The 14,624-nt window shown below is 33.4% G+C and overlaps 1 protein-coding gene across 1 annotated transcript; it reads right to left on the bottom strand.

Moving 5' to 3' along the window:
• Positions 1 to 353: 353 nt before the first annotated feature.
• LOC122838943 (fibronectin type III domain-containing protein 7-like) lies at positions 354 to 14,095 on the bottom strand. The gene is made up of 14 exons (XM_044130001.1): positions 13,840 to 14,095; positions 12,917 to 12,932; positions 12,569 to 12,829; positions 11,438 to 11,698; positions 9,753 to 10,013; positions 9,036 to 9,299; positions 7,968 to 8,222; positions 7,042 to 7,077; positions 5,884 to 6,153; positions 4,504 to 4,758; positions 2,862 to 3,122; positions 2,729 to 2,758; positions 2,588 to 2,630; positions 354 to 802 (listed from the first exon to the last, which is right to left on the bottom strand). The coding sequence occupies exons 1-13, from the start codon at positions 13,891 to 13,893 to the stop codon at positions 2,599 to 2,601; spliced, it is 2,256 nt and encodes a 751-aa protein (XP_043985936.1). The 5' UTR covers positions 13,894 to 14,095; the 3' UTR covers positions 354 to 802; positions 2,588 to 2,598.
• Positions 14,096 to 14,624: the final 529 nt, after the last annotated feature.

Genomic DNA, 14,624 nt, shown 5'->3' with positions numbered 1-14,624 from the left:
AGCTTGTTTAAGTCAATAATTCCTTGACATTGTTTAAAAAAGTACTAATAATATTGGGAGATTATTTTACTTGTAACATGGAAAAATGTCTTTTTATAAGAGAAATAATCTGCCAGTGAAATTAGTCATTTTTCTTCAATGTTAAGAAATAATTGACTAAAACAAGCTCCTATATGTCTTGCTGAAAAGTTACTCTTATTTCAAGTGAACTAAGATATTTACTCTAAAAACTAAACAGAAATTACTTGAGATTCTGTGTGTTTGCAGTGTATGTATGTTTTATTTTTGTTTAATTATATAATTTTAATAGAAAGTGTATATTTAAATTACAAAACAGACAACCGGAGACACAATCGATGCTGATAATAGGTTTAATAACTGAAACATGTTTCAGTTTCTCACATTTAAAACACATGAATTCATCCTAACAGTATGAAACAGCGCACTGAAAAATGATGTTTATAACTGGATGTTTTCATTTAAAGATGCAAAAATCTGTATCTGCTGCTTCAATGCAAGGAGGCTTTCTGCTTGGGCTGAGGCAACTAAATAAATTGCACATTAAAAAAAATGAAAACATTTATTATTGAAAATATTTGAAGGAACTTGATTTATTTCGGTTTGATTTTTGCTGGTCGTTTTACTTGGCCATCATGTTTCTATGTTATATTGTAAACAACTCAAACATGAGTAATTATTTGCTGCTGAATCATAATAAAAACATCCTTTCTGGTCAAAGAGAAGTAGAAGAGATTATCCAGGAGATCCAGGTGTGTTGAACTCCACCAGTAACTCCAGTCTGCTGAGAAATAAACAAAATAAAAGTTGCTCAAAAGTGAAGAAAATGTTCAAATTTTAGGTAATTTTTTGGAGAGAAAATACATATTTTCTTCATTTCTAGTCCGTGTTATTTAAAATTAAGAAATAAATTAAATCTTCAGAATTAAGGCTCAATTGTGCCATCAGGATCCACAATAAAACACACATAAAACACATATGGATATTTTACTTGAAATCTTACACCACTCATTTCCCAGCTTACTAGCAAACCAACATTTGAATTGATGTTGGGAAATAAATTTTGCTTAATCTTCCAACATATTTATTGATTTATTTAGAAATAACCACATATTTTAAAAAAGCATTTTTATTTTAATTTAGTATTTTATTATAGTATATACAGCAAGTGAAAATCCAACATTCAGTTTCCAGAAAAGTAGATTATTACACAAGACAAAAAGAGGAAAAGGATATAAAATCTATTTTTATTTTATGTCACTAGGATATGAAATTCCCAAAGTGGAGAGCCACAGAATCAAGTCTAAAGATTTCTTTTTAAAATGTTTTATGTAATATTCACATTTTCACAAGTAATAATTTTAGTCAGAAAACTGATTGTATTAAATCTGAATCTGCCACTGGTAGTCATCCTTTAAATCTTAGAAAAATATACTTTATAAAATTTTAAAATCACTCAGATCTGGTAATTACATCCTTTAAATTAAATTTAATGTCTATTTCTCGCTAAATCTATGTACAAGTTTGGAGCTTTCAGAACTCTGCAATTAGAAGTCAAGCGCGTTTGGCGCCACCTGCTGGCGGGAAGACACGAAGCAGCAGCTTAGTTTGAGTTTATTTCCCGGGTGTCCAAACTTTCAAGTTAAAATGTCTAAAAAATGTAAAAAAAAAATATGGGAAAAGAAACAAAATACAGATTTTTTTTAGAATTTAATTACAGACTTTACTTAAATGAGTAATTTTATTTTTTTGGGGGGAGGATGGATGTAAATTATAGTAGATTCAAAATGTTAAAAAGGTTTTAAAGGTTTCAACATAAATATGTTGAACATATCTATAAATATATCTATTAAAATTGATATGTATACAAATTATTTTATACTTCTACATCATCCTTTGAATGTGTAAATATACATTGTTACTGTTCTTCTTTTGTGTTAGTTTTAAATTTATTTTCTTTGTATTTAACTTTTATTATGCTATGTTCAATAAAGTAGCTGTTTTTAAAGGTCTCAACTAGAAATAGTAAAACATTTTTGGTCAATTCTGAGGAATAAAAAACAGGAACAAGTTTGCTTTTATTGAAAAATAAGTAGCCAAGTGTAATACATTTATGAAAAGCACATCTGGGCGCATCAAACCTGCTGGATACATTTTTCCTAAAAAAAAAAAAAAAAAAAAAATTAAATAAGTACTGAATATTTTGTGCTGTAGCCAACATTTGCTATATTTTAATTAGTCTTGTAATAACTTTTTCTGGTTAAAAGAAAAATAAATAGTCAAAATACAAATAAGAAGGGGGTAAATTTCACTATCTTGAATTGAAGTTGTGGGCCGCACAAAATCAGTATGTGGTCCACAAATGGCCCCAGAGCCACGCGTTGGACACCCTGCTCTACTTTATACTTCTGCTTCACCAGAACTTTAGATGATTATTTATGTCATCATTTGTATGGATGGAAAATATTTAAATAATTGTGACTTGATCATTTATTGGATTTTAACTGAATTCAGTTTCTAGATAGCGTGAAGTTATGCTAACTGTTCTTAAACAGAACCTGAAGCTTACCATACAGTTGATCAGTCCACGCTTCTTTTTCCTCTGTAAATCACTGGAGGTAAAGAAATGGAAGGGATTATAGACATGATACAGTTATATTTTAGATTTTTCAGAAAGTGATTTAAATGTTTTAACAGGAAACACGCTCACCTGTGCCGACGTTGCTTCCCAAACAAGTGACTACAAAGACAGAGACAGAAATATTCACCCTGCTGTTCCTCATTCAAACTAAATTCTTAACTACATAAATAACTTTAGTGAAGTTTTATGCGGGCGGTTGTACCAGAGTAGAGTCTGTAGGGGCAGAACGGGACTTTGCTGCTCTTTGCTGTGAGCGGCGCTACGACTAGCCGATAAACGTCTCCACACTGGATGTTTTCCACGATGCAGCTGTTCTCCCCGGCTGAGGCGGTGCAGGTGTAGTTGCTGCTGGTGCCCAGCATCTCCACTGTGGTGCTGTGGCTGCTAGCTGTGCTGCGCCAGTAAACCCGCAGAGAGTTACTGGCCAACATGTAGAGCTTAATGCCTGATGGGCAGCAGGGGCCTGAAAGAGACAAATATGATTTATTTTGTTAAATATTCTGCTTCCTTGAACAGGACAGGTTCATGCTCTGAACAAAACATGGTCATTACATTTTTACACAAAATAATATCGCTTAGTTCTGCATATTTTGTGCTCCTTCCAGAATAAGCTCTGCCTGGTTGCTAGGTAACAGGGCCGGGCTTGGCTGGGGTTGCTAGGTAACGGTACAGCGCAATAGCTACATTTGTCTCATTCACATTTACTTGAGTAACTTATTAAAAAAGTTTTTAAAAATTGTATCTATATTATGAGTATTTTTATTATACTGTACTTTTTACTTTTACTTTAGTAATTTTATTATGAAGTATTTCTACTCTTACTTGACTAAAATTTCTGGAATTTCTACCCACTGAATGAAAAACAAACATGTTTTAACCAAAAATTCACCAGACACACAGATGCAGTTTATATTAAAGTTTTATAAGTTTTTTATTTAAAGAAACTGATTTGGAAAAATTTTATTTTATTTGATTTTGTTATTTTATGTTACTTATATGAATTATTGTGACTTTCATCCTTAAAATACCAAATATTCCATTTAAATTTATATTTTGGTTCGTCTGATGATGTAACTTTTAAATATTAAATGATTGATAATTTGATCAGTTGCTCAGTACTTGTGTAGACGTTTTACTAAATACTTTTTTATTCTTACTTGAATGATTTCTTGAATGGCTACTTTTTACTTTTACTTGAGTAAAAATACGTCAAAGTAGTTCTACTCTTCTTTGAGTACAATTTTTGGGTACTTTACCAACTCAAATCATTGTACAATTATTCAGAACAGCTTTGATCGGTCTCTGGTCATTACTGAGTTAATCGAGTCTAAATCAGAAATACTTTTAAGTTTCCCAAATGAAGTGAAGAAATCAAGAATGTCAAACTGTGGTTTAAATATTCTCTGCTTTCAGTGTAGAATAAAGTATTTTAGATTCTGATTTGAGTCTAAAAGTAAAAATGTTGGAGTAACAATCTTTCCAAAACCAGAGAAAATATCTGTTCAAAAACCAAATGAAAGAAATTACCGTAACCAAATAATTATGAGCAAAGGTCGAATCAGAATCTTATCTCAGGTTTCATGCCTGTTTTTACATTTAAACAGATTTTTAAAAATAATGATTAATGTTTCCTACATTTAGTTTGATTAAAACCAAGAGTCGGACATTAACTAATTCAAAAATAGTTCAATATATTATAAAATAACACTTTAAGTTTTTTTGTGTAAATAATGTAGCAAAGTTACAATTACAGCATTTTTTAGTGGTAAATAATAAATTCCTGTTTGGATCTGAAGACTTTCTGTGTTGCCAGCCAATCTGTCGTCATAGAAACGGCCACCTACTGGAGGAGAAGCCCTGATAGGTGCAGTTGGTCGCCCGTCCTGTGGTGCTGAACGTCTCCACGGTAACGGTGTAGTTCGTTCCGCAGGTGATGCATCCCATGAGGCAATGGGAGTCCTGGGTGTGGCAGCGGGCGTGGCCGCGCTGCGACGTCAAGGACGTGATGAAGGACTGCGCCGCCTTGGCGTGAGACCACGACACGTTGGACATGGCCTGAGTCACCTGATCCACGGTCAGGTTCACCGGGCAGCAGGGGTCTGCAGGAGAAGCAACAAATATTTTAAATTATTTAGAAAAAAAACATGTTCTCACAGTTTTTCTAATTTTTTGCTGAGTTAATTGCAAAATATTTCCACATGGAAAATGACCAAAAAGTACAAGAAACATATTTTTCTTATTAGTTTGGAAAATATGTGAGATTTTTCAAAAGTTGCATTTTCTTTCTTTATTTCAAAACTTAAAATTATTATTATTGTATTGATGATTTTGATGATGCTACTTGACAAAATGTAATGTTTGTTACAGGTTTCTCAATTGATGACAGTATGATGTTTTTATGGTTTTTTTATTTTTGTGTTCTTACGATGTAAACATTTTGCTAAACACTGCAAAATAATATCAAGTATTTTTGTCTAGTTTTTAGTGCAAATATCTTAATAAACTTGAAATAAGACAAAATTAACTTACAAGTAACTTTTCAGCAATATACAAAAGCTTATATTAATTAAATAATTCCTTAATATTGTTATAATCGCCAGATTTACTGACACTAAAACATTTGAAAGTGGTTTAACTTGAAAATGAAAGTCGCAAATGTAATGGTTCCACTGGCAGATTATTTCACTTATATTATGGAAAAAGTGTTTTGTTACAAGTGAAGTTATCTGCAGGTGGAAATAGAACTTTTTCATAAATATTAAGAAATTATTTACCTAAAACAAACTCCTATTTCTTGCTTTAAAAATATTTGTAATTTAATTTTGTCTTAGTTCACTATAACTAATAAAAAAACTAACTAAAACTAAACAATATTTAACTAAAACTAGCAAACATACTCTATAAACTAAATAAACCAAACTCAATTAGCCAAACAGAAAGTCACAATGAAATAAAACTAAAATATAATGAAAACCCCAAAACTATTAATGCCTTGCTCGTTAGATGTTTCAAATATTCAGAAATTATGGACATTTTTTAATTTTCCTTCTAGTGACAATAATTTCTTGGTAATTTTATGCATAAAGATATTTAGTATTCAATTTTATAAAAATACAACTTTCAAAACAGAACCTGGTGAGCATCTTTTGAAACGATAGATTCACACAAAATAGTTAAATGACCAACAAAAGCGGCTTTTCCAGGCCTTTTTCTCTTCTTCTCACCTGTTTCCAGGAAGGTGGAGAAGCTGGGTAAGCTCCGCCTGGCGCCACCGGTTGCCATGACGCTGAACTTGAAGCTCGAGCCGCAGGGAAGTTCGGTGATGTCGCACCCATTACCGCTGGTGGTGCAGGTTCGTCCGACATTTTGCCCGTATTCACCGTGACTCTCTGCGCTCACGGTGTAATTCGCAGCCCTGTTGTTTGGCTTCCAGCTGACACTGACAACCGAGGAGTTCTTTGGATCCAGAACCAGGTCTGTAGGCATGCAGGGAGCTGGAGGGGAAGAAAGAAAACAGAAAAACACACAAACAAAAAGAAACAAAAAATCTTATTTCTGATTTCTCTTTTGCTTTTGTGCCAGATTACAGTGATAAAAAAACACCCTAACTTTTAAAAATATTAATCAGTAGCTGTTTCTGCATTCTGTAAGTTCTTAAAATTAAATAGTACTGAACATTTTTCATATTGATCATTACAGACAGGATTTAAAACAGTTTTTGTGATTATCTGCAATCAAAATAACAGATTTGCTGGTGGTAATTTATTAAGATTTGCAAGGAATTTTGCAACATTTGCTCTTATGTATGAAGATAAATGTGACATTTTGTTGCTCACCACATATCAAGTAAGACCGAGGCACAAAAATTAAGAAACACTGACATCTACAGGTGGGAGTTAGCATGACTAACCCAAAGTTTTTGATTACATTACAGAAAAATTTGCAATGAATATTGCAATTTGCAATATTGAGCTTCGTAAATATTTAGCATTGAGCTAAGTATTTAGCTGCAAAATAAATATTTAGTTAGCAAGTCAAATATTTAGCTCAAAACTAAATATTTTGTTAAATATTTAATTTAAGCAGGCTAAAATAAATATTCAGTGCCAAGTTTAATATTTAGTTAGCAAAACATTCATCTTAATCAGGCTCATGTAAATACTAAACCCAATAAATATTTAAGTTAAGGGGCTAAATATTTAGCTTCAAACTAAATATTCAGCTAGCTAACTAACTGAAAAACTGGAGGGACTGATGGAATAAATACAACAAGGATTTTTCAGAAAATAAAATAAATAGTCAGATAAGCATTTGGCTCTAAACTGAAAGCGAAAGTAAGATGAGCAAAACTTTATTATGAAAAGCAACAGGTAAGACCTTACCTGTGTCTTTGGTGTGGGATTTGCAGGCATGGTTGCCTCACCGCCATCACCTTTTTGACAAGAGGCCTCATAACCCGTCTGTCGTGAAGGTACCGTGTTCCACGCCGCAGTCAGGTGATTCCAGCGTGTCGGCGCTCCACCAGAGTCAGAGACTCTGAGGACAGCAGGGACTTTCTGCAAACACACAGGTTTACGGTTCTATACATGAATTTATGATGTCAAAAACTAACAGCAATATTAGCCAATCATAACAGAAAAAATGTGGGTTCATCTATCAAAGTTATATTTTTAACATTTTATTAATTAATTTGAAAGTTAACTATTTCAAATTAAATATATTTTTAGCAAGCTACATTTTTAATTTAGAAACCAAATATTAAGTTGGCTAACTAAATGTAATTGGAAAGCAAAATATTAGCTCGAAACTAAACATTTAATATATAAACTAAACATTTAGTTTATAAACAAAATATTTAGTTCAGAACCAAATATTTACATAACAAGCCAAATATTTAGCTTCAAATTAAATATTTAGTTTGAAAACTAAATGGCTAACTACATTTAATTAGCAAGCCAAGTATTTAGCTTAAAATTAAACATGTAAGTTATCCCTAAGCTAAATATTTAGCTTCAAACTAAATATTTTGCTTGCTTATTAAATATTAAGCTCCAAACAAAATAGTTAGCTTCATACTACTTTTGTTACAAACTAAATATTTAACTTGTTAACTAAATTTTGTTTGCCATTTAAATATTTTGAATATTTAGTTTGAAACTGTGACATTTAAAGATGGATGAATAACATCTTGAAAACATGACCTTTAAAAATCAACCTGTGTTTATGACAGCCTAAACAAGCTAAATGCTAATTGCTAGCCTAATTTCTGTTGTTGTTTGATTGTATAACTATTGGCGCTGCTACTCACCGGTAGTGTAGTTGAGAATCGTCCCCTCAGGACTGCTGCCAGCCAGGTTGTACGCCAACACAGACATCAGGTAGGTGTAGCCACACTGGCACTGATATGTGCAGTTGTTGCGGGTGGAGTTGCAGGTTGCCTCACCGCCATCACCTTTTTTGACAAAGGCCTCATAGCCGTCTGCGTAAGGTACCGTGTTCCACGTCAGCGTGCAGTTTCCTTCTGACGACTCCACCAGAGTCAGAGACTCTGGAGGACACGGGACTGTTTGCAAAAAATATTAGGTTTTTTTCAGTTTGTTTCTCAAAATAAAATTAAAAATTGATGGTTTTGTTTAAAACAGGCACAAAAATTGAGCACGTATTCCTTACAATCAGAATTAATCTCAAATTTGGACGTAAAATTCCAAGCTGCAAACAATTATGAATGTCAAATAAAACTGAAATTATAAAAAATATTACTGATTTGTATTAAATATGATTGTAATTTTGACATTTTTATCTTTTTTTTAAATTATGGGCTTTTATGAAAAAAAATGTAAGCAGGAAGTGTAAAATGTGAATTTTTTTGTTACTCTTCACCTCAATCACAGATTATAATTTGAGAAGTAAAAAATGCTGCCACCTGCTGGTGAGAGTTAGCATTAAATACAATTTTACCATTTTGGGAGAAAATTTGCAATAAACACAATTATGCATTAGGATAAAAACATGTGGGGATTTGTTGATTTTCCATGAATTTTCCAGAATCAGACAAATTGAAGGAACTAATTGATGTAATTTACCAGAACACAGATAATAACTGCTTTAATTTGATTTATGAAATAGTATTTCAGCACCGACTCCGCAGTCTACTTATGCTAGCTACTTCTGCAACTAAGTGAAAAATGTCACGTTTGTTTTTTATTTATGTTTTTGTATGTATCTGTTTTATCTTTTTATTATGGACCTTCTATGTGTCCGGAGTAACGATAATGATGATTAATGCTAGCTTTTAGCTAGGATTTACATTTGCTAGCTCACATTTCCCTTTATTGACCTATCTGTAACCATCTTCAGTTTTCATGTTTCTACTCACAGGTGATGAAAACCACTGGGCTGGATGGATGGCTGGGTCCGGCTTTGTTTGAGGCCGTGACGTAGACGGTGTGAACCTGTCCACAGCCCACCGGCGACAGGGTGCAGGAACTGGAGGTGCTGTTACAGTTCAGGTTCTGGTCACTTGTCACGTGATAGTCAACGGTATCATAAACGTTTTGGCTGAGTTTCCAGGACACGGCGAGTCCTGCCAGGCTGTTACTCCTCACCACCGACACATTGACAGAAGATGGGGTTGGAGGTCCTGGTAAAAAGTTATAAAAATAAAAACAAAAACCAACTATAACTTTGGGATCCACTTGTTGGAAGATACTGATTCTTTGGATGTGCTTTTAAAAATTATAAGCAGTTTAAAGCTATTTTCATACCTGTTTTTTTTCTACTTATGAACAAAATGTACATTAGAAAACATATTTAAAATTTACTTTTTTTGTGCATTAGAATTTTTTTAATTTGAAATATGAACCCATAAGAAAAGAAGAAATGCTCTTAACATTTCATAATCTAATATATAATGGGTAATTTATCGTTACTGTGACAAGTATGTTGTTTGAAGTAAATAGGACATTTTTACATTCTAACAGACATAAATATGTGAATTAATTGATAAATTAAAGCACCCAATGCTATTTAAAACAGATTTAATGTAATAGGCGACATAAAGAATAAAAACAGGGTGTAGAATCTGTTTCCTTACGTGTGGTTTGGTTGACGTACAAACTTTCTTCTCCATCTCGGCCTTCCGGATCCCAGGCTAAACTCTTGATGACATACAGGGATCCGGCATCCAGGCCAGTAACGGTCAGATTGGTGTTGGTCGTGTTGTACTTCTCCAGAGTGTTTGAGGCGAACTTGTACATAAACACGGTGTAAAGCACCGCGTCAGAAACGGGAGCCCATGTCACAATAATGCTGTCGTTACTGGGAGAGGAGGTGGAGAGCTGAGGAGGTGGCAACACTGAGGAGAAGAAGAAAAAACGTCTAGTGAAATTAATGCCTTTAAAAAGACAACATTAGCTGCGTTTCCATTACACAAGAGTTAGCAAAACTTTGTTAATATTGTTAATATTTGTTAATATCTAATGTGAAAAGAAGCAATTTTGCAATTGTGGTGTTCCCGTTAAATAAAAAACGCAATTTAAATCACACATGAATAAGTTTGTTCAGCAATAAGTCGTTAAAAAAACATGCTGCGCTAAAATCCTCCTCTACCATCTACTTCCTGTTGTCGTCTTCTTCGTGGGTTGTGGCCGTGGCAACATCCAGTTGTTGATCACGTGATACGTGTGACGCGAGAAAGGTGCTTTACGAAATAAAACAATTTCGATACGGTCTAAAAGCCGCTTAATGCTAGCGCCACTACTACTTCTAAATTGCTATGTTTCCATGAAGCAAATATATTTTCAAAATGCGCAATTATATTTTAAATGGAAACACAGCTAGTGTGAAATCTGTGAAGAGTTGGCAGCGCTTTATTTTGCTGTCATTAACCACATAATTGCGTTTCATTAACCACATAATTGCGCAATTACGAAAATAAATTAGCTTTATGGAAATCTAAATTTTCGCTAAGATCTTTGTACTAGGATGAGGTTATTTTTTGACTACTTCAAAATATGTGTATTTTGCAAAACGGCAAGTCACGTGATAAACAACCGGATTTTACTACTGGCAGAAAAGAGAAAGAAGACGACAGGAAGTGGTATAAAGATGATGACATGGTTTTTAATGACCATAGCATGAACAAAATTATTGATATGTGATTGTTATTTAATGGCAACACCACAACTGTCAAATTGGTGTTTTTTTGGTGTGTTTTTTTTTTTTGACACTAGCTGAATATCAAGATTTGTAATGTAAAAGCAACTACTGATACGCCTTTTCTATCTCGCAATTCTTCAAATCGTCTCAATTAAGTAGAAAGAAGATTGAAATTTGGACATTTTGACAATATCCTGACATAAATAAAAAATAATCTGTGAAATGTATTGTTATTGAAGTTGTTTTGCTTTTGTTGAGTATCAGATGTTTTCCTTTGGGGTATAAACACAGCTAAGTTGCTAAAGCTGTGTAATGGGAAGCAAAAATTTGGATCATTTCTTTGTGTTTTCACAAATGAGGTCAGATATAGAGTTGCCGATGATATCTGAGAAATGCCTAAGGGTTGCTGACACATTTCCTGGGTAAAACAGTACATGAATCATGCACAAAATGGAAGCTCAAGTTTCGTCTGCAGGGCAAATTGGACCAATTGGAAACTGCTCCGGATTTTCCTGGTACATCTCAAACTCTTTTACTAACCTTAGGCTAAAATTGTTCTTTTTCATTTGTAATTTGTTTCTAAAGATAACCATATTAAAACTGTAGTAAAGAAAGTCCTACGTGTTTTTGCCTCTACATGAGACGATGGCTGGCTCCGGCCGGCATCGTTCACAGCCATGATGCTGAGCTGGTACTCGGTGTAGGGGTTGAGATTCTTGATCTCAGCCGGGGAGGAGGATGCCGAATCCTCTCTGAAGAAGCCATTTGTGTTCTCAACTCGTATGACGTAAGAGGTCGCCCCTGTCTTTGGGTTAAAGTCCACCATCAAGGTACTGCTGTCCTTTGGTTTCACGGTCCTGATAGGATCCATCATATCAGGTGCTGAAACAGAGACGCAGAGCGTGAGCTGACTGGGTTTTTTTATTACTAAATTAACGTAAAAATACAAAAAAGTTTGACATTTGTAGACTACTAACTGGAGTAGATTATGTCACAATTCCTCCATCAAACGTCCATATAAAAGGTGACCTATTAAGCTTCCTTGAATAGGTTAGGACAGGTTTATAAGCTAAACAAAAAAATGTTCATTACATCTTTTAAAAAATTTTTTTTTTTATAAAAATCATTCTGATATGAGATTTGCCCATGTTGAGCACTTAACAAAGTGAGCTCTGCCTGGGTTGCTAGGTAACGGCAAAAAGCCAGTGGGATGTGAACTTAACTAGATATATTTTAAACGGCTCATTTTCCGTTCAAACACTGGAAAACATTAACTTGTCATCAAAACTCAGCTGGGTGTTTTTTTAAGCACTTGGGTTGTTTTTAGAATTAGTAGAAACCCAAATGGAAGTAAAAAAACATGCAAATGTGAATTTGCAATAACAGATAACAGCTCATCGATGATAAGTCAGTTGAAATATTTTCTTACAGACAGAAATGCCCCAAAACTATCTTTTTAATGGAAAACATTGGCTATTAAAATTAAGAATACTTAGGACCTGCTATAAAATCAGCTCTTTTTAGATAATGAGAAATTAGTTATCTCACATCCTTAGACTTTTTACCAAATACTTTTTTACTCTTACTTGAGTAAAAAATATGTTACGGTAGTGCTAGTCTGACTTCAGTTACATTTTTGGGTATGAAGATAATGGACTTTGTAAGTTTCAGATATATTCCCTGAGTCACATTCACTCTTTTTAAACATTTATGTTTGTACACTTTGCTGAAAATTGATTAAATTATGCTCACCTGTTGATGTTTTGGTTGATCCAGAGCTCAGTACAGCCTGGTTTGCACTCAATGCTTCTACAGTAAAGGTGTAGGTTACATCTTGGGACAGGGAACTGATGGAGCCCATCACCGTATTTGGACCAAACATGACGAAAGCGATGGGATTGTTTGGTGAGCTTGACAGAGCAGTAGATACTTTGTATGAAGTGGCTCCGGAATAACTGCTCCATCTGAGAATCACAGTCTTGGATGTGGTGGAAAACACAGACACCTGGATGACTGATGAGAAAAATAACACACATTATTTTGCATTTGAATGATCTGATAAAAAATTCATTATTATCCTGATAGGACAACAAACAGTACCTGATTGTGCTGCTGCCTGCAAATTTATAGGAGGAAAAAGATATGTCATTAATATTTTTTGCCTGAGTTAAAGAGAAGGTTACCACTTAATACTAAGGCTCCCCCTATAGATGGATAATAATTAGTTTATAGATATGTTATTAATTCATCTATAAACACCAGCATTGGGTTCAGGCTACCCAAAGATTCAAGTAAGAAAAAACTCAAGAAAGTAGCTCTACCTCAAATATTTTTTGTAATTTGGTATTTTACAGACAAAAATAATAATAACTCATCTAAGTAACAAAAAAATAACAAAATCAGGGAAAATAAAATATTTCCAACTCAATAATAAACTTGTGAAACTTTAACAAAAACTGCAGGTGTGTCTGTATCTGGTAAATCTTTGGTAAAACATTAGTTTTTCATGTAGTTGGTAAAGAATACAGAAATTTTACACAAGTAAAAGTAGCCATACTTCATAATAAAATTATTCAATCAAAAAGTATAGTGTAGTAAAAGTACTCATTAAAGTAATTTTTTTCCAAAAAGTTACTCTAGTAAATGTAATTGAGTAAATCTAACTAGCTCATACACAACTCTGCTAAACAATTAATAAATAATAACTGTTTATTATGCATTAATTAAAGGTGAGAAAGTTATAAAATTAAATTCACAAATGCTTATTGTGTTTTTAAGATCTAGTGTAACAACTCTGGATAGAATAAATAGATGAATAGACTTGGTTCACTATTTGACAAGACACCATTAGATTTTGTCTCCTTCCAACCCTTAATTAATGTATAATAAACAATTATTAATGATTTAGAAAGAGTTTAGAGATACATAAATAGCACATTTATTAGCCATCCATAAGTAAAGCCTTATTGTAAAGTGGTAACAAGAGAAGTCTGTAGCTAATTAGTAAAGTTGCTTCATATTACCTGTGAATGTATGTTGAGAAAGGCCAAAAACACCAGCCACTTCATAGCGCCCATTCTTGATTTGATTCTTGAAGCTCTTCCTTTCCACCTTATGCCTCTTTTTGATTCATCCACACTCCTCTCTGATATCTTCAACTGTTCTTTAAAGTATAAAGTGTTTGTTCGTATTAAGACATCTTGATTCAGCTCCTCCCTCTTTGAGGCAAAGGGGAGGAGTACAGTAACAAAGTACTGTGGCCTGCAACTACCAGGCGGAGCTCTGCTGTGGTTGCTAGGTGATGGTCTGGGCTGGGGTTGCTAAGTAACCGCGGGTGCCCATGCAGTTCCGCTGGGTTTAAAGGACAGCCATTAGTGTGACTTTTATGTACACTGCAGAAAGAAAGTAACTTTTCAGCGAAATGTAGGAGCTTTTTCCACATTATAAGTGAAATGTATTCACTTACATTGTGTAAAGGAGATAGACTTCATTGTAGCTTAAAGGTCTAGATCCATTGTATTTGCATAAGAAAATGGATTCAGTTATTTTTTATGTTTTGTTTACAAAAAGTCAGAATTTTACTTAAAAGTAACCTCAATAAGTAAATAAATAAAATAATAGTGAATAATTAGAACAATCAGTATATAACACATATTGTGTATTGTTGGTAATTGTTGTAATATTCAATAATATAATAATGTTTTATGCATTCACTATGAAACAAAGTAAAAAAAATATGTCAAGACATGGTGAAACAGTTATTTGCTTTGTTACTTGCAAATTGCTTTCCAAATAATTTAGGCATGCT

This window comes from Gambusia affinis, linkage group LG10, assembly GCF_019740435.1.
Source record: "Gambusia affinis linkage group LG10, SWU_Gaff_1.0, whole genome shotgun sequence".
NCBI classification, from domain to species: Eukaryota; Metazoa; Chordata; class Actinopteri; order Cyprinodontiformes; family Poeciliidae; genus Gambusia; species Gambusia affinis.
Note: the sequence above shows the minus strand (reverse complement) of the source record. Positions and strands in the feature narration are given on the sequence as shown.